At 42.1% G+C, this 18,945-nt stretch overlaps 1 protein-coding gene across 2 annotated transcripts in view; it reads right to left on the reverse strand.

Moving 5' to 3' along the window:
• Positions 1–18,945, reverse strand: part of Gli3 (GLI family zinc finger 3) — a 264,925-nt gene that overhangs the window by 85,698 nt on the left and 160,282 nt on the right. For both annotated transcript variants that reach the window (XM_050142747.1, XM_050142748.1), the window contains exons 5-6: positions 5,236–5,441; positions 2,059–2,205 (exon numbers count right to left, since the gene is read on the reverse strand). In XM_050142747.1, coding sequence (XP_049998704.1) covers positions 2,059–2,205; positions 5,236–5,441 — 353 coding nt within the window. The remainder of the gene's footprint in view (positions 1–2,058; positions 2,206–5,235; positions 5,442–18,945) is intronic.

Consider the following 18,945-nt stretch of genomic DNA (forward strand, 5'->3'; position numbering starts at 1 on the left):
CTGGACTTGGAGTTAGAGGAAACAAGATAAGACAGACATTCTTCATCCTTGCCACAATCTCTAATTTTGTAGGGATGCTCGGGATTGACCCCAGCCTTCTAAACGGAGCCTCTCTAACTAGCAGTGATGCAGGAGATAGATAATGTGATCTGATACTATGAAACATAAGCCTTATATCCACCATACATCCTGGCAAAACCTTTCCACCAAACTCCCAGGTCACAAAAGGTCTGGCTGGAAAATGTTCTTACTGCCTCTCTCTCTCAGAATGTCACTGGTTTAAGTCGCTTACTGCTCACATGTATAGAATAGACTTGAGTGGCTCTTGCCCTCCCTTCTTCCCTAGGATGCTCCTTACAGGAAGTACAGGCTCAAGGTTCCTCGACCTCTGGAACTATCAGAGCTACGGATATACCTGCTTAGACTAATGTGTTACACTAAATACTCTAGCTTCTTCCAAGTCAAAAAGTCACCCCTCACAAGTCACAGCATGTACTTTTGCCATTGAAACCAGGGTCCTGTTTGTATTGTGCAGAGGTAGGAACTGAACCCAAAGCCTTGTATTTGCCAGGCAAACGCTCCATCACTGAGCTGTAAGCCCAGGCAGTCTTCGCACCACCCCAGCACAGGGAGTTCCAACCTCGTTTCTGTTAATTGTTTTGTTTCTCCATTCTAATAAAAATTTCTGACAAAGAAAGAGGAGCTTTCTTTTCATGTGATGAATGATAGGACATCTAAATTCCTACTTAATGACAGTCAATTTACCATATACTCTGGCAAATTAAAATTCCTTTAATTAGTTTTTACAAAGTAAAAGGGTAGCTTCATTCTTTATTTGAATAAAAAAAAAAACCCCGCCACTGCCTGACTAAACATATTCTTATCAAATAGGGAAAGTAACACAGGCTGACCTTCCAAGGAGTCTCTCTTATTTTAATTCTTTATTTGCAAATTTTCAAATAACTAATTTGCATAATAACGGTGAACTGTTTCCCCCTCAACAATTGCTAATTGAAATGTGGTTATGATGAATTTGAAACTTAAGCTCTTTATGCTACTGAGCCTAACAACAAAAACCCAGAGAGTGCAACTCAGTTCTTTTACTTTGTGTGTGGTAACAAGCTGTGCAATAAAGGCCAGGACCAGGCCACACTCCTTTGGGGTACACCAATGTGGTCCTGGGTGATTAGAGGATTCAGACTGTCAATTTTTATTTCCGTGTGGACCAATCATCCTCTTTCTTTCCAAAATCTGGGGCTTAGAGGCCCAAAGCACACCTGTCACCAGGGTGACTCCCGATAGAGTCTAGCTGGAAACACAAGGGTTAAGCATCACTGCTAGAAAAAACATACTTCCCTGCAGCTGGGTTTTAGCCTCACTCTTTCAGACCCTGCAAAAGGATATTCGCTGAACATGTCCTCGTCAGAGATGAGAGCTCTGAGGCATCTAAAAGGCCATTATAGGCCCATTGTGACCCAAAGGAATCCTAATGTGCCTCTGGGCATCCCTCAAGTGACGTGCGCATCACGTGATCTTTGTTTCCTTCATTGCCAGATACTAGAATTTGGAAATGTTTCTGGATTTTTTTCTCCCCTCTTTGTGTAACTATTATGATCTTTTTAGCAGCTGCAAAGGGTCTTCATGAAACACCGTTTTAAAATATAAGGATATGTGAATGGAAATAAATCATGTCTTACAGGTTTTTTTTTTTTTTTTTTTTGGTTCTTTTCTTAATGCTCAATTTCTAAAGAAAAAAAAAACCACAATACCATAGGGTGGCCATGCAAGCTCCATCCAGGGAGCAAATCTGCTCCTTTATTTTCATATCACGGGAAACTGAGCGGCATAATTTGCTGATCAGTTACATTTCTAGTATAGCTACCAAACTATAATTTTATGCATCTCTTAGTTCACCAAGAGGCAACAGGTCATCTCAGGCTGGCTCCATCTGTGGAACTGAAAACGTAACCCATCAACGAACCTTTGCAGCCTTCTCTCCATGGCCTAGCTAACATCTGTTACCCTTCCAGGACCCCATCACCCAGCATCCTCACTTACTATCCATGGCATGAAGGTACTCCATGTGGATGGCCCCTGCACTGGCGGTGGCAGCCGAGGGAAGGATGTCCGCATAGGGGCTGCGCTGGCCTGTCAGCAGGGCCATCTGGTGATAGTATTCCGCAGGGCTGACTCCAGCATGGGGGGCTACAAGATGAAACAGTATGGCGATGGTTACAAGAAGGAAAAGTGGCCGGTTTCTCTTTTGGAGCATCCCCAAGTCCACTTGCCATTTATCCTTCAAACACAACTCTTTTACGGCTCTGTGCAATAAGGCTCTTCTAAAGGCTGCATTCACTGGTATATGTTTTTATTTGAAAGTAAAAACAGTAATAAAAAAAGTAAAATACATTAGAAAAGTTTTGTTCTTTGTTTAAAGAAATTCACATGAATTCAAAATGATTAAAATTTAAAATATATATGTAGTCATGTATCTTTCAAGACGGGACATGTCTGAGAAATATGTCATCCATGCAATTTTGTCATTTGGGGATCACAGAGCAGACACAGATATACTAAGAAAGCAATGATGTTAACTAGACAAAGTAATGTATGGAGAGTCCAAAATACACAACCTTGTACCAGGGCTGGTACCAGAATGATGGCTGTCTGCAGATGGTCATGACTGACTCCTCCTCCTGCAGAGAAATGAGCTGCCTATAGACAATTACTGTATGTTCATACTTCTTACAACAGTAGACAACTCAGACAACTGTGATCTCTTTCCAGACATACTCAAAATACTTCCCTAGGCTCCTGACAGGAGTGTCTGAGTTAACACTCACTAACATGAGAAGTCAGGGTTTACCAGAAAGAAAAGAGGGCAGCAGAGCATTAATGACACACAACTGAATGATAGGCTGCAATTTCAGGTTCCAGAATTTAAAAGATCCCCTTTTCCTTTTTTTCCCCACTACAAAATCAAAAGGAAAATGTACCTATCAATCTGGAACAATTTACCGGCGAGAGGCAGCCTTACATGAGTAGGATAATAATTGGTTTCCAACTGCCAATTTACGTGCAAAAGCAGCAAGATAGCAGTTCTGAGGGTGGCCTCTAGATTTTCAGAAACCTGGATGCACAGAGACTCCATGAGGAATCTAGGAGCCAAAGTAAAGTAATGTCTGTAAAGTGCCTAGGACATAGCATTTGAGCAGTGGGGTTTACAATGACTAGTCATAGACAGAGAAATCCTGGTAATCAGTACTTTGAATTTGTATCCAGAGACAATACATTTTTTATGCATAATACATAGCCAAAAAAATGGATATCTTTAAAGTACCAGACTACAAAAGGAAAACACCAGTGAAATTATTTGGTTGGGTATTGTGGCGGTTTGAGTGCAAATGACCTCCCCATAGCATGCATGTTTGAATGCTTGGTCACCAGTTAGTGGAAATGTTTGGGAAGGATTAGGAGGTGTGTCCTTACTGGAGGAGGTGTGTCATTGGGGGTGGGAGTTAGGGTTTCAAAGTTCACACTATTGCTAACTGATTCTTTCTGTGCCTCCTACTTGCAGATAAAAAAGCCCTCAGCTATTGTTCCATTATCATGCCTGCCTGCTTGCTTCCATGATGATCATAGACTCTATCCCTATGGAACTGCAAGCCCCAATGAATTCTTCTGTAAGTTACCTTGGTCATTGTGCCTCTTCATACCAACAGAAAAGTAACTAAGACAGTTATTAACAGAGTACTGAGAGGCAGGAATGGGAAGGTAGACCCACCAATCAGTCAATGGGTATTTTATTCACACTCATTAAATGCAGACAATAAGCATGATTTCCAAAAAGTAACAATACCATGTCCTCAGTCAATCAAATTTCTACAAACCACCTGCACCCTGAGCTTCTTCCCCACTCTCTTCATCTGTTCTCCTACGGTTATTTCTACCACCTTCTGTCCTTTCATTACAAAATCAAATTCCAAGAAAAGTCATTAACCATGTTTCACTTTTTGCTGGTTTTTAAAATATGAATATTGCTCAGAAGAGAAAATATATCCCTTGGGTACCTTAAAAATATTCACTACACTGAATTCTTACAAAGAAGACATATGGGGTGCTGTTTCTAGAAAGCAGATATTCCTAGAAATACACGAGAAGGGATGATTCCTCAGACACTTCGTATACATTGCCACTGGGCACAAACAGCCTCATCATATGGTTCCAGTGTTAGAATTAGAGGCAAGGAAGCCACAGCAAACAGTTTAGTGAAATTAATCGCATGTCACCAGCAGTGACATATAATATGCGGTGAAACATGCATAGCCCCCATTAGCAATTACTAAGGCTTATACAATTCTGTGTCTTACGGCAGAGCTGAGCAGTTGGAGGCAAAGGTTCATATACACATGGGAGATAAAATGAATATTTCCCCCAAGTCTTAAGGTATAGGTTATAATTTGACAGGAAGGTATGAATAATCAACTCTAATTTTACAAAACTTTGTGAAAAGTTATCACCAAAAAAAAAAAAAAAATGAAGCCTACACTTTAAGCCTAAAATGAGCATCGGGAATAAAGTCTAACTCTTTCTCTTTGCCTGTTGTTTAGTTTTACTTGACAAGCTCAAGGACTGAAGGCACACATAATATTGCCCTCTACCCCGCAGCTCTTGCTACTTACAATGTGGCCCACCATGAACCAAGAACACTAACATCACTTGGACGCAGGTCTCCCACGCCACACTGTCCCTGCCCTATGATCTATCAGTTTTATCAGGATCCCCAGATGGTGAATGCACAGTAGAGTTTGTCAAGCTCTTTCTCAGAGACAAGTCTATATCAACGTGTCTTTCCAACATACAGAACACAAGAGCATTCATTAGAAGGTGGGCAAAGCACCCAGAGAATTCATACAAGCATGGGCTACCTGAGGGGCTTGTCTCAGCATGTGGAGTGCAGGAGGGGAGCGTGTAACAGCAAGGAGGGGAGGCAGTAAGACCTTACTTTCAGTCCCAAGTTACCTAATTCCTCTGTAAACTGCTATCCTTACATGAAAATATAAACACTGCCACCCACAGAAGCAGCGCTGCGTGCACGAGGTAAACTTGAATTTTGTCCCACTGCCTGTCATGTGGAAAACCTTACCATATATTGGATCTGCTTGCTCTACACAGTGCCACAGGGCGCATGCGAGGATGTCGGGGGAATCGATGGAAGAATTGTCTGAGACTTACCATCTGTAGGGCTCAGCCCTCGGGCAGCGGAGATCATGGAGAGGGACGGGCTGCTGTGCAAGGAGCGGATGTAGTCCATATACGGGTTGATGTAGGGGTGTGGCGGGCTGAAGGGGGACTCTGAAGCTGCAGTGGGGTTACGGTGTGGGGAGATCCTAATGAAGGGCAGGTCTGGATACGTCGGGCTACTAGATAAGGCAGAAGGCCTGGAAACGGAGAAGAGATATGCACATGAGATAAGCATCCTCATATATAAAGGAACACACATGTGTTCTGCACACTCTGGGGAAACCTGACGGGTATAAACCGATTTTTAGCATTCTTACCTTTATATTAGGACGGTGTAATCCAGGTAAAAGAATACTAGGAAATTAGCTGAGAAAGAAAAATGATTTCTGAGCCATTTTACAGTACTCTGAAGATATGTTTTAAAGAAAAAAGGCAGAGAAAGAAAGAAATATAGAAAAACAACCATAGCCAGCTGAGTTAGTAGGCAACTGTAATACCAGAACGCATGAGACCAAGGCAGTAGGATCCTAAATTCAAGATCTATAGTACAGTTAGTAGCTCAAGGCCAGCCTAAGAGACTGTTTCAAAAAAATGGATAAGATTTGACCTCAGTGATAGAACACCTGTTCACCATGTACAGGGCCCTGGGTTTGATGCTTAGTGCAACACACACAAACACACACACACACACACACACACACACAGAGAGAGAGAGAGAGAGAGAGAGAGAGAGAGAGAGAGAGAGAGTCAGCCATTAGCCTCTCTCATGACGAAAATCCTTTTAACAGCCCCTGGACTATGACTCCATTTTCTAATTGACCCAAATATTCATGGCACCATATAAAACTTATTTCTCTTTATAATGTTTTCTTATTAAACACAACAGAATTGATCTGGTTCGAGCCTCTAGATGGCAAAGCTGCCCCTAAGAGGGGAGACGCAAGGCAAGCTGAAGGTGACGCCAAGCCAGTCTACACTGTACAATGCCCCCAGAGCTTGTTGCTAATGAAAACCGAGCCCTACTATATAAAGGCAACTTCTCTACTCCACGAGGCAGTCAGTACTCAGGATTCTGCTGCTGCTCATTTTCATGTGGATCCTCACTAATAACGTTTAACAAGGAATCCACTGAGTGTCTCTGGGCTTAGAAACCTAGGAAAATCAGGGTCTCATCAAGCTCAGGCCCTGGTAAGCAAGGGGCTAACAGAAAACGTTTGGGTCTTTGAAGTGCAAAGTCTACAATGCTCTCTATGTACCTGATCTCAGAGAGTCCCTGTCTGTAACTTCATCCTTAGCACACACAGACATTCAGCCACGCCTGGCAACCCCAGGGACAGCCATGTCTAGAATGTTAAGTCTGGAGAGCCCTGTGCCCCTGTGCTCCTTCCCGAATAGACTGTTCCTCCTGTGGATGATTCAGGGAACTGGGTAAGACGGGTTAAACTCGTGTATTCCCTGCTTCCCCGTCTGCACAGGCCATAATCAGAACAACAGGCTCTGACAGAGACAGAGCCACTGAGAGCACAGGTTTAGGAGCAGAGAAAAAAGAGGCAAGATGCCATTCCTACCCTCACCCCTGAGAAGCCATTGGGTCCCTGGCCCTGACATCCTATCAGAAAAGGATCGTGATGGAAACAGCTCCAGCAAGTGTGAAGCCTTGGCGTGTGAAGCCAAGATCCAATATTGTCTTCCTGTAAACCAAGGTGAACTACGGTGTTGGGAGTACAGGGAGTCTCTCATTTGTTTGTGTTACTCAAATGCTACTTCTGGTGAAGCCCAATCAGACCCAGTTTCCAACAATTACACACAAAGGGTAAGAAGTCTCTCACAGTTCCTGAGAATGGGACTGTCTTAGCATACAGTAATGTGTAACACTACAGAGATATAACAGCTTGAATATAACATGCATACACGGACAGTCACTGCATGCTATGCAACTTGATTTGTGTGTCAATTTGAAGAATTAAAGGCCTTTATTCCACCCGACAAAAATAAACAAACCGGCAGAAGCTGTCAGTCTCTCCCAGCTCTCTACTACAAGAGGCATTTGATTCATGTCTCTGGAAAGCCAGGCTCTAACAACCATGAGGCCTCTGTCGCTGCTTAAACCAAGCTCCATTCAGACATGCTGCATGTTACACAGGAAGTTCACATTCTACCAAACATGCTATATGCTAGACAGGAAGTTCACACTCATTTCTACCAGAAAGAATGGCAATCCTTCCAATTTGACTCAAAAATAATCCTTATAAAACATAGACCTCTCAGTGGTTGTTTTGCCGAGATGCCAGCAGACACGCAAACAGTCCACTTCACGAAGTCCTTAACTAGACACCTCCTGGAAACACGGTGGTGATCCCTAGCAGACTGAACAATACAAAAGACAAGCTGGTGAAGCATGTCACCCTTCTTGGCGGGCTATTTTGTTCTTATTTTTCTTTGCTTTGAATTTTGACAAAGATTAGAACCTATTCTGTTTCTAATATTCTATCCTCATCAGCCCCAATTCCACTAAGGAGAATCACATCCCACGAAGACAAATACATATTCAGAAATATATGGAAACCATGGAGGGAGGGTTGGAGCGGCCACTCATCCCAGGGGAAGACGAGGATGTGGCATCTCCAAGGTTGCTGTCTTCACAGCATCCTGTGAAGGGGTGACAGGGACTCTTTCTGCGCTTTTGTCACAGGAAGACTGAAGGAACAACTACAGGCAGGAGATTTCGAGGAGGACTCTAGACCTAGCCACCTCATTCCTGGCAAGGGAGCTGGTCTGGAGGCCATTTATATCCTAGTGAGAAGTAACAGCAGAAAGGGTATTACTCCAAGACTCGGAAATAAAGCTAGTAGACTTTAACCAGCTGCCAAGTGGGTCCCTTCCAGACAGATGCATTCGGAGATACGATCACATCACTGTTTACAAACAAGGTGTCTGGGACAGGCTTCAGAGGAGAGTGCAAAATAAGCCGGCTGCTCATTAACTGCCCTCAAAAAACAAGCCATCTGGTAAATCCAAGCTCTCCACTTTGCCTGCATGAATAGGAAAGTGCTTCACAATGGTGACTCAGGGAGCACTCATAAGGAATCCCACAGACAGGCACCAGTCAGTCAGCAGAGGGAAGGCATGGGCAGACAGCTCAGTGGCTGGCAGCTACAAGCTCTATGACCTAGGCAGCTTCCATTCTCACTGTGCTTTGCTGTCTGGGGGTGGGGGATCAATCTCGTGGTCAATGTAAGTACTATGTCTGTGCCTGACATGGGCATCTATATGTCTGACCGTATAAGATCATAACATACAACATATAAATAGGCATACATATTAGGACTGGCGCATACGGAATGCTACATAATTTCAAATCTTGAAATTCTGGGAGTTTTTGTTTTTAAAACCATTCTAGCCAGGTATGGTGGTCTACAACTTTAATCCTTTAATCTCAGCACTCCTGAAGGGAGTGATCTCTGAGTTCGAAGTCAGCCTAGTCAAGCACGGGGTGTGGGGAGACAGGCAGACAGACAGACAGACAGACAGAGACTAAGACTCGTTCTCAGAGCAAATTCACATTCACAGCAAAATCAAACTGCAGTACAGACTTCTGGTATTCCCAAACCACATACTAGTAGGGTCTTGCCATTTTCAATACTCTCTAGAGAACATGGTCTTTCATTTAGTGATAAACAATGGTTCCTCAAATGCCCTTTCATTGATGAAAGCCTTCTTCCCTCCCCACAGTGTGTGTTCACTCTGTGGAGTAATGGATTTCATTATGATGTTTAGAGAGGTATATAAATGAGCTTTGCTATTCATGTGTTATAATCCTCTTTCATCCTACCTCCTCATACCATCACGGATAGTTCAACATTTTTCTTTCTTTCTTTCTTTCTTTCTTTCTTTCTTTCTTTCTTTCTTTCTTTCTTTCTTTTTCTTTCAAATCTAGATTCCACATGACAGAAAATGAATATTTCTTTCTGGGTCTTGCTTGTTTGAACATACTTTTCCATTCCATCCATTTTCTTGGAAGTGTCATAATCCTGTTTGTCTTTAAAACCCCATTCTATTAATAAGATGAACCATAGTTTACTTACCCATAGCACTACTGAAGGGATCATGGACAGTTACAAACTTTGGCAATTACGATTACAGCTGCTATAAGCACCTATTTATAGTCTCCACAGCATCAAATTGAATAAGAGCTCGTTTGTCCTCATCCCTGAAGAACCTCCTTGTATTTCCCAGGATTTCCTTAGTAAAAAGTCAGAGAGTATATGAGGTGGCTAAGATGATGAGCTCACTAATAAAAGGCAGGGTCTTTGATGCAATGACCCGAATGTGGGCTAAAACTCCCTCCTATGCACATCAGCCTCCTGACCCATGGCCCAGGTGGACTGGGACACCAGGAGCTTCCTCCCTGCTGCCGTGAGAGGTAGAAAACACACATGTCAATTCGACACCAATGATTTCTGAAAATGGCTAGCAAAACCTGTTATTCTAAAGCCAATAAACAATGTCCAAATGACAATTTAGCTTCCAAGCACTGCAGAGGCTGTAGGTCCACCTTCCATACTACTCTATTTCTTTGTGTATTCTGTCTGGGATGGACTTTCACATCAGACCCTATAGGCTCATATATTTGAATGCTTTGTCATCAGGGATAGGAAGCAGAGCACAAAAACATTAACAGAAAGCATCTAGGATGTACTGATCATGAAGCATGGACCATTAACCAGGATTCAAGACAGACAGGACAGATAGGTAACCACATCAGCTAAGTTTACGTACTGACAATTCTCATAGTAGTCATAATCAATTAAATTTAGAAAAAAAGTACAGATATGTAGTATTTTTTTCCCCTCAAGAAAGGGTTTCTCTGCGTAGCCCTGGCTGTCCTGAAACTTTTTCTGTAGACCAGGCTGGACTTGAACTCACAAATATCAGCCTGCCTCTGCCTCTGGATTAATGGCATGCACCACCACTGCCTAGAAAAAGTTTGAAGATTTTAAAAGTAGAATGAATAATATAATATTTTCTATTATTGAATAAAGGTAGACTCCTTAAGTAAATGGTTTAACTGCCAAGCAGACAACAGAAGACAGCATATATGACTCTGGGAGTGGGGAAACCATTCCTAAGGCAAATGGGAGGCATTTCTTGTGAATGGAGAAACCAGAAACACCACACACACTGACAGACGTCCTTCTATCTACGTACCACATTACAGGACCAGTGTGATAGCATATAGTGAAAATGGACTTTATTCAGACCAGAGATGACTGCTTAGATCAATCTGATAAAAATGTCACTGCAATTATCTCCATTAACAGATTCTAAGATTCAAAAATAAAATTAAAAGTCCACTCAATTTATGATGTCCAGTGCTTTTTTTTTTTTTGAAAAAGGCTTTTAGAGAACACAGTACTGGTTCAATTAAGTCCCTGGGAGATAATGGAGATCTCATAGGTCTTCGTGCCTAGTTAACTATTTAAGAAAAATAACAACAAATTGAATAAATCTAATCCTTTATACTTAATTATATACTCTATTATTCTGTGTGTGTACACACATGTACATGTAAATATACACTACGGTGCACATTTGGAGGTCAGAGGAGAACCTGGAGGAGTTGGTTCTCTCCTCCCACTACACAGGTTCTGGGAATGCAAATTGAACTTTTGGGTGGCATGCACCTTTACTAGCTTTGCCATCTTGCCTGCCCCCTAACACTTTAGAAACAAGGGCAGGAAAGGAAAAGCTGGGGACGGCCAGAAGACATCATTTAGATGACAGGTAACAAAATGATCTCTAAATAACAAGTTTTAAATATTACCATAGATGTACATTACATTCAAAATTATAATGTTATGAAGTCTGTCAAACAAAGTATCAATACCCTATAAAAAAGTTCCCATTTTTGCAATATGTAGTAAACTAGAACTTTTCTCTCTTAAAAAAAGTGTTGTGTTACCAGCAATATAGCTAATGTACTAGCTAGTGTTAATTGTCAACTAGACCGACAGAATATAGAACCACCCAGGGCAGGACTCTGAGCATGCCTACAGGGAATTGTCTTAATTGTGCTGATTGAGGAGGAAGACCCATCCACGGTGAATGACACCATTTATCCTCTCACCTCCAAATGTACACCAGGACATATGCTTGCATTTACATGTGTACACACAAAAAGTAATAAAGTAATAAAAAATGTAAAGAAAAAGCATCTAAAGCGTTAGAAACATAAACCTGGCCCCCCTTCCTGGATGCTAAATAGACAGCTGCTTCATTCACTGGTTTATCCTGCCATGATGGGCTATACTATACTCTGGAACTGTGAGCCAGGGTATTTCATCAGAGCAACAAAAAAAGACACTAAGACAATCTATTAAAAATAGTGAGTCCAGGACAGCCAGGGCTATGAAGAGAGACTCCGCCTTGACGCAAACAAACAAAATGTATTTTAATACATTATGCACTTTATATTGCATAAATGTACACAAGCATATAAGAAGTACGATAACCGATTATTGTGTTCCAGATACGTGACAAAGTCCGCAGGGACATACTTCAGTTACACACAGTGGCCTCCGAGTAGGTGATCAACATCAAGTAAGCCGTTAACTGTAAAGTCAGCCCCGGAGCTGTGAGAGGAAGAATCTGGGGCAACTCAGCCCTCTCCGAGGAGCCTCCCCAGCAGTCTGTGTCAACAGTGTACAGACACTGCCCTTTTCTTTCCTCCTTTCCAAAATTAACAGGTTGAATAGCCATTCCTCGCCTATGGATTTTTCTTCCTCTATAGGGTTATCTAAGTCCCAATGCGGAGGCCAATCTAGACAAGGTCAGAGTGGCCTCTCTCCCTCTGGCTCGATTCCCTACTGCCCTTGGGCTGTGCATTTCCAGGTATCTTTAGACCCAAGGGAAAGTCTTGTTGGGCTCAAGACTTTCTCCTGAATGAAGGAGGTTTTCAAACTTTGCTTTACTCTACTACTACTTGGCCTCAATGGATAAGGCAGGCAATACTTTTATTTTTTACGAAGAAATAAACCACAGGCTTTCCTTCTTACTTGCAGGGGATGCATTCCAAGACCCCCAGTGGAAGCCTGCAACCAAGCGGGTGTGGTAGAGTAAGAGATTACAAGCAACAATAAGATGGGACAAGTTGAAGGACATACTTCAGTAGAAGTTACTTAAAACATATGGTCGATTTATATCTGAAAGGATCTACCTTATGGCTTTGAATCTCAGAAACAGAAGGCACCCGAGAAGGAGAGAGCTAGTGAAAACAGATAGCAATTAGCCTGGGACTTGTCACATGGTAAGTGTTTAGTAAATATTGGTCCCTGCAACTCCGCATCTGTGGCTGTTATTGCTATTGAGGGTAGCCTGGGGAAGAATGGTCACTTCACTGCCACAGCCTGTTTGTAATGATTTCCTCTTGGCTCCTGCAGGGCCTGAGCTGCTCTGAAGCCAGTAAACCCAGTTACTGAGCCCCCAGTTGCTGAACCCCCTTGGCATTCTCTAGAAGCACCCACATCTAACCTCTTTCTGAGTGCTTTGTTCTAACCTTAGAAAAACTTAATGTGTGTTTCCTGAAGGAGGCACAGTTATCTTCTAATTTTAGTTCAATAACTTTCTTTTCATTTTTAAAAGACAGTACTTTTTAAATAAACATTTCACTTTATTTTATGTGTATGGGCGTTTTGCTAGCATGCGCGTCTGTTCATCAAGAATGTGCCAGTGCTTCCAGAAGCCTGAGTCAGACCTCCTGGGTCTGATGTTGTTGTGAGGTACCAGGTGGGTGCTGGGATTTGAGCTAGAAGAGCAGCCAGTGCTCCAAACACTGAATCATCTCTCCAGTCCTAGAACTGTTTTTCTTCCAAAGTAAGCAAGAATTTTAAATAATTTTCCTCCCAACTGTCCCCTCATTCTACAGACACTATTTTCTGAAATTTGATATATTTCCAAATCCACATCAAAAATAATATTCAAATGGACCGAACAGGAGAGGAAGATGGCCAACAACCCACAGTTCTAGTTTTCCAGAATTTACAGGAATAACGTGAACACGGTAATAAGAAAATATCAATCACATATGAATGTATCTATCTTTGATAGGAATAAAAACCAGAACTTTTGTAGAAGGAGAGAAAATCCAGAGTCTAGCATCCAGAGGACTAGAAAAAGAGCTCAGCCAGCCAACTAAGAGACACAACTCATGACCGACAGCTTAAAGAAATCCATATCGTAGCCCTAGTCATGGATATCATAAAGAGTAGAGATAAAGGAAAATCCAGCAAGGGGTGGATATGCTGTGCTTTCATGAATGAAACAGCTTTGGGACCATTTCAAAAAAGACCCCTGGTGAGTTGGTAACACAGTCACCTGGCCCCAGTGGCATGGAACAGAGTAGATCCCTGGGTTCTGGAGTAAAGAAGTATAGCAAGCATGGTAGACTGCATGGCTTGGAACAGGGGTGAACTCAGCTTGGAACAACTGAAGGACATCATCTCAAAAAGACCCCATCTCAGACGCTGGTCACACCACGGGTCTCCAGCTGATAGTGCTGACCTTGTGGTTATGTGACTTCTGCTACACTATGAGCTGCTTAGAATCTTGGATATCCCCAGATGTCCCAAAGGGAGGTCCAGATACCAGAGCAGAACTACTGAGGAGGGGGAGTCATGCAACACACAGGAAGTCGGCCTCCTATAGTCCAAACACCCACCCATGCTCTTTTCTATTCCATCTTCCTCCCCTGAAAAACACAGGTCACTTAGTGAGGTGTGCCTTGCCTCTGTGGCTACTCCTCCTCAGGAACCAGGAATGGCATTCTTCATTTAATCCTCGTTCTTTTCTCCTCTCTTTTCAGTCAACCTCTGATGAAGGCTGCCTCACCTACCTCTTCTTTCCTCAAACTGTTTCTTCTTCCATGTATTTTTCTCCTCTACTTTTTTCTTTAAAACCAGCACCATTAGTCTAGCCCTAAGTTTCTTTGTTGGTGCTGTTGGCCCCGCCTTCCCACTTTCATTTCCACACATAATATCCATGATAAATAATATTAGTGCAGCTGCTACTTTAGTTCTCCTTTGCCCCCTAAAATTATTGGTGCCAATAAGATGGCTAACTTTTTGACTCTTACTTATTACCAGCTTGCCTTTGATAGTGACTATCTTTGCAGACAACGGCTTAATCGCAGCAACACAGGGGGCGGAATGTTGAGTTCCAACTACCACTGATGTAAAGCAAAATACATCAACTCTGCAGCAACTGATCCCTACTGAACAAAGCCAGCATCACTTCTGAAGCCTTCTGGGTGATTAAAATAAATAAACAAATGAATAAACTTTTAAAGAATAAATATACCCAATTAGTCATCTAACTCTTGATGTCCAACTTTCCACAAGCGAATGAGAAGCTGAGTAGAACAGCTCTGCAGAACTACTAATCCTGAGGCAATGGCCTCCAGTGAACTACACTCAAGCCTGAAGTGCTCAAAGGCTAAGCAGGTGTGTCCTAAGAAATCAAAAAATAAAATGAAATTTCTAAATGAATTCCAGCAGACCACAAACAGCTGAGAAAGTAAGGAAGATAGCATAATATATGAAAGATGAACTCTAGAGAGGCATAAATACTGAGAAAAAACACCAAGTTTTAAAAATATAAACAAAACACATTAAGTAAAATAAAAGGCACTGTGGAATGCCTCAACCCTGAAACAGACCAAAGACAGGACAGAATATTGGAGACTGAAGACAAGTTGGAGGAGCTGCAACATTCAAACATAGAAAAGATAAACTAATAATGAAATATGAATACTAACTTCAAGATAGACAGAACACTGTGAAAATACAAAATCTAAGAATCAGAAGCATAAAAAAAGAGGAATTTCATTCTAAAGTCTTAATACATTTACAAAAATAATAGAATAATAGATATGCACAAGCTGAAACCAGACAGAATCCCAGCATAAAAGAAGGGAAGTTGGCTCCAGGTCCACCCCCAAACAAAAAAAAACTATTAATGCCCAGCTTCTGGAATGGGGGAAGTAGGTTTTCTCCAGTGGAGTGACACTGGGCATATCAACCGCACTCCAGGGCACTATGTTCCATGCGTAGGAGCAGTTGGCCAACAGAAAGTTGAACTCTGCGCTTTTCCATGGTTTATCTCTTTTTTGTTTTAAGAGAGAGAACAAAGTTAGGTGGGCAGGGAGGAGGGAAGCTCAGGGAGGAAATGCAGGATGGGAAAGAATATGCTGAAAAATATATTGTATGAAATTTTTAAAGAATTTTTAAAAAGCATTAAAAAGATAATGTACAACGGTTGTACATTTACCTAGATGGTTAGCCAGTTCCAGACAAGTAGATATTTTAAAAATCTCAAAAGCAATAATCTTGGATTTATTTTGCTTAAAAGTCAGTACTAGGTATGAACCAATGATGAAAACCACAATGGTAGAGTCTAAGAAATTAATCCTGACTTCACGGTGAGCACGCTTTTAGACACAGAGAGAAGATGTTTACAGCAAAGACAGGTGTATGTAGAATTCCGAGCCAGGAAAGTGAGGCTCCATCATCGCTCATCAGAAAACGAGTCTGTTTCCTTTCTTCATTCCTGCGACAGTACTGCATCGTCACAGCTACTGGTGTCCTCTCTGGGGCACTCTCCTCCTCTGCTTTGATGCTATTTCCAGGAGAAATGAGAAGCCCAGGCTTATGCTGATGAGGCTTGATAGTGATTGATGAGAAGGGTGGGCCATACATCCAAACAAAGCTCCTGCGCTAAGGCCAGAAGCTCACACGGTGGAGAAGCTTCACCAGTGAGTTTCCAGCCACTGCATATTCTTATAGTAACAGGGTTGTTTTTTTTTTCTGTCCAGGTTTGTACATTTTATCTTTATTCTTCCAAACCCTCAAACTGCTTGGATAGGAGAGAGGTGTTTATAACACACATACACACACACACACACACGCACACACACACACACACACACACACACACGCACACTTCTAAGCCTGAACTTTTAGAGGAAATTGAAGAGGCTTTGTGTCAAGTACGACTAAATCCAGCCTTTCCATATCAAACCTCTGCTAGAAAATTACTGTGCAGATGATAAGGCAGAAAGATATAATAAAAAGTGACTCTACTCAATTTACACTGCAATATTGGTATGACTGAATATTTTTCATTCAGGTGCCTGATAAAATCACTAAACTGTATTGCAGATAAATAAAGGAGGCTTCTGTCAAGAATAAACACCATTAATCATGAGGCCTTACCCTCTCAGAGCGCGTGCTATGCATCTTCACAAATACACGGCTCAGCCAGCGCGCGCACACACACGCTTTCCTCTTTATCCCCTGCCAGGCTGAGGAGCCCCTCGTTTTTCATTTTCTACGATGTAGGCAGCAGAAGCATTCTGAAAACATTCTCTCTACATTTTAACTTTGCAGTTTTCAAAGTAAGCTCACTATTGTGAAATTTAGGAAACGGTAGCTGAGATCTGAGCAGGAAAATAGGTGACCAAGAAGCTTTTCTTTTTTTTTCTTTTGCTAAAGAAAAACAAGTACACATTTTCAACTCTAAAGTGACATGACTTTAAAGATGCAGGATTCTGAGAAAGAAATATTTTCATCTCACTTTCAGATTTTGCTTTAGTTATCAAAAGAACTCTGAAAGACTTACCCACATACGGTTTTTACTTTAAAAGCTTTTATCACTATAGTCCATGCATGAAGAAGGGAAATGAAAACAAAATAATTTTGCTAAGAGAGACCTGAAGCTGCCTCATGGGGGCCACTTCACCCATAAAGACAAAACACACTGCAGGCCATAAAATACACCTAATTTCAGAGGTGTTCAAGGGTGGGGTTAGCCATGGATAGAGCAAACTGCCATTTGAGAAATCTCTATGCTGTGTGTGACACTGTGCGAGGGGCCTTCATTGATTCCTGGAGAGAGAATGGGATGGGTGGTGAGCAGAGTTGGAGAGATGGAGAGATTAAGTAATCTGACAGACACCTATGGCTCTTGGGATAGAATAAAAGGACCTGCGAGTGTACACAGGGTAGAGCCATGTTTTCAGATCCCTTTCAGCGATTCTGCACAATAGGAAAAAAATAATGAACCAACATAGACATTCCCCTAACAGTCCATTCTCCAGGGCTTTTGCAACTGAACACCAAGGTCAGGAAAAAGCTCAAAGACTCACTTAACTGGTAGCAGAGCTGAGAATGAAACCTGGCCCAGGCCCAGTTACCAGGAGAACAGAAGGAGATAATCAGGCCTGGCATGACAGCACACACCTTTAACCCCAGCACTCAGAAGACAGAGACAGGTGGATCTGCCTGGTCTTCAGAGTGAGTTCCAGGTCAGCCCTGGATACCGGGTGATACCCCAACAAAAGAGGATAATCAGAATCCATGGGCTAATGTTTGCATTTTCTGGAATTCTGTGTTGAAAGCCAGGAAAGCAACATCACCACAAACTAATGCAGCAAACACAGTGTCAGGTAGAGAGGGCCTATTCTTGGAGGCAATACATTCTTCAGTGAGGCCCATGGAACATTACCTGGGATACGCAGGAGCTGTTTTAGCTAACGGGGAACCCAACGTCACAGCTCCTGGAAGCAGGAAGTACCTCTGCTGGCTGAAAACAACTGAACAACAGAGCTGCAGTCAGGGTCATTTTTCTCTGTCACCAAAGTCTGTGCCCTGAGAATACTCAGTCATTTAGGGAACTCTTCACGCTCACATACTGAGAGCCTAGTTCAAATCAAGTCTTTAAAATAAATAAATAAATAAATAAAAAAAGCAGCTCCTGGGACACTTTGTAAGCCTCTTCAAGAAAGATCTGACTAGAAATTCATCTGTACTGTTTCCGCAGTCTGTTCAGCCTTTCCTGACGATATCTTTCATCTTGGAAATTCCAGGAAAGAGCGAACTATTTCTAGGTGCCTGGCTGATAGATGCAGGCTCCTGGTTTGATACTAGACACTTCACATGCTTGAATGAAGTCAAGATTCCTGCACACACGCAAGTAACAATAACCCAGCCAACAAAAATCACAGGTTGAAACAAACAAACGAAACCAGCTAAGGCCAATGGGATGATGGCTCAGCTAGTGAAGCTGCCTACCGCCAAGTGTGACACGCCAAGTCTGATTCCCCGAACCTGCATGGTGAAAAGTGAAAGGGGAGTGCCCACTCCAAGTTGTCATGCAACACACACACACACACACGTCTGCACGCATGGACACACATATAGACAGTCAGGCAGACAGATGTATTTTTTAAGCTGAATTGTCTGAAATTTAGCTTTAATCTGCCAATAACAATTTTAATCAAGAGGCCAGGCAGTGGTAGTGCATGCTTTTATTCCCAGTACTCAGGAGGCAGAGACAGGCGGATCTCTGTGAGTTCAAGGCTAGCCTGGTCTACAAGAACTAGTCCCAGGCAATGCCCCAAAGCTACAGAAACGCTGTTTAGAAAAACTAAAATAGAAAAAAGAAAAATATATCAAGAAAAGTATCACATTTCACTACAAAGACCTAGAAACCCTCTTCCACTATGAACATTCACTTACTATCACTCGAAATACTTTTGTTATCATTCCCCGATTACTTTTCTGAAAATTAATTTTTATCCTTTGAAACTTAGATATATATGATTATCTTAATCACTACATCTATAATATGTATTAATGTATATGATGC

This window comes from Alexandromys fortis, unplaced genomic scaffold (assembly GCF_014885135.2).
Source record: "Alexandromys fortis isolate MF-2015 unplaced genomic scaffold, M_Fortis_MF-2015_v1.1 scaffold_5, whole genome shotgun sequence".
NCBI lineage: Eukaryota > Metazoa > Chordata > Mammalia > Rodentia > Cricetidae > Alexandromys > Alexandromys fortis.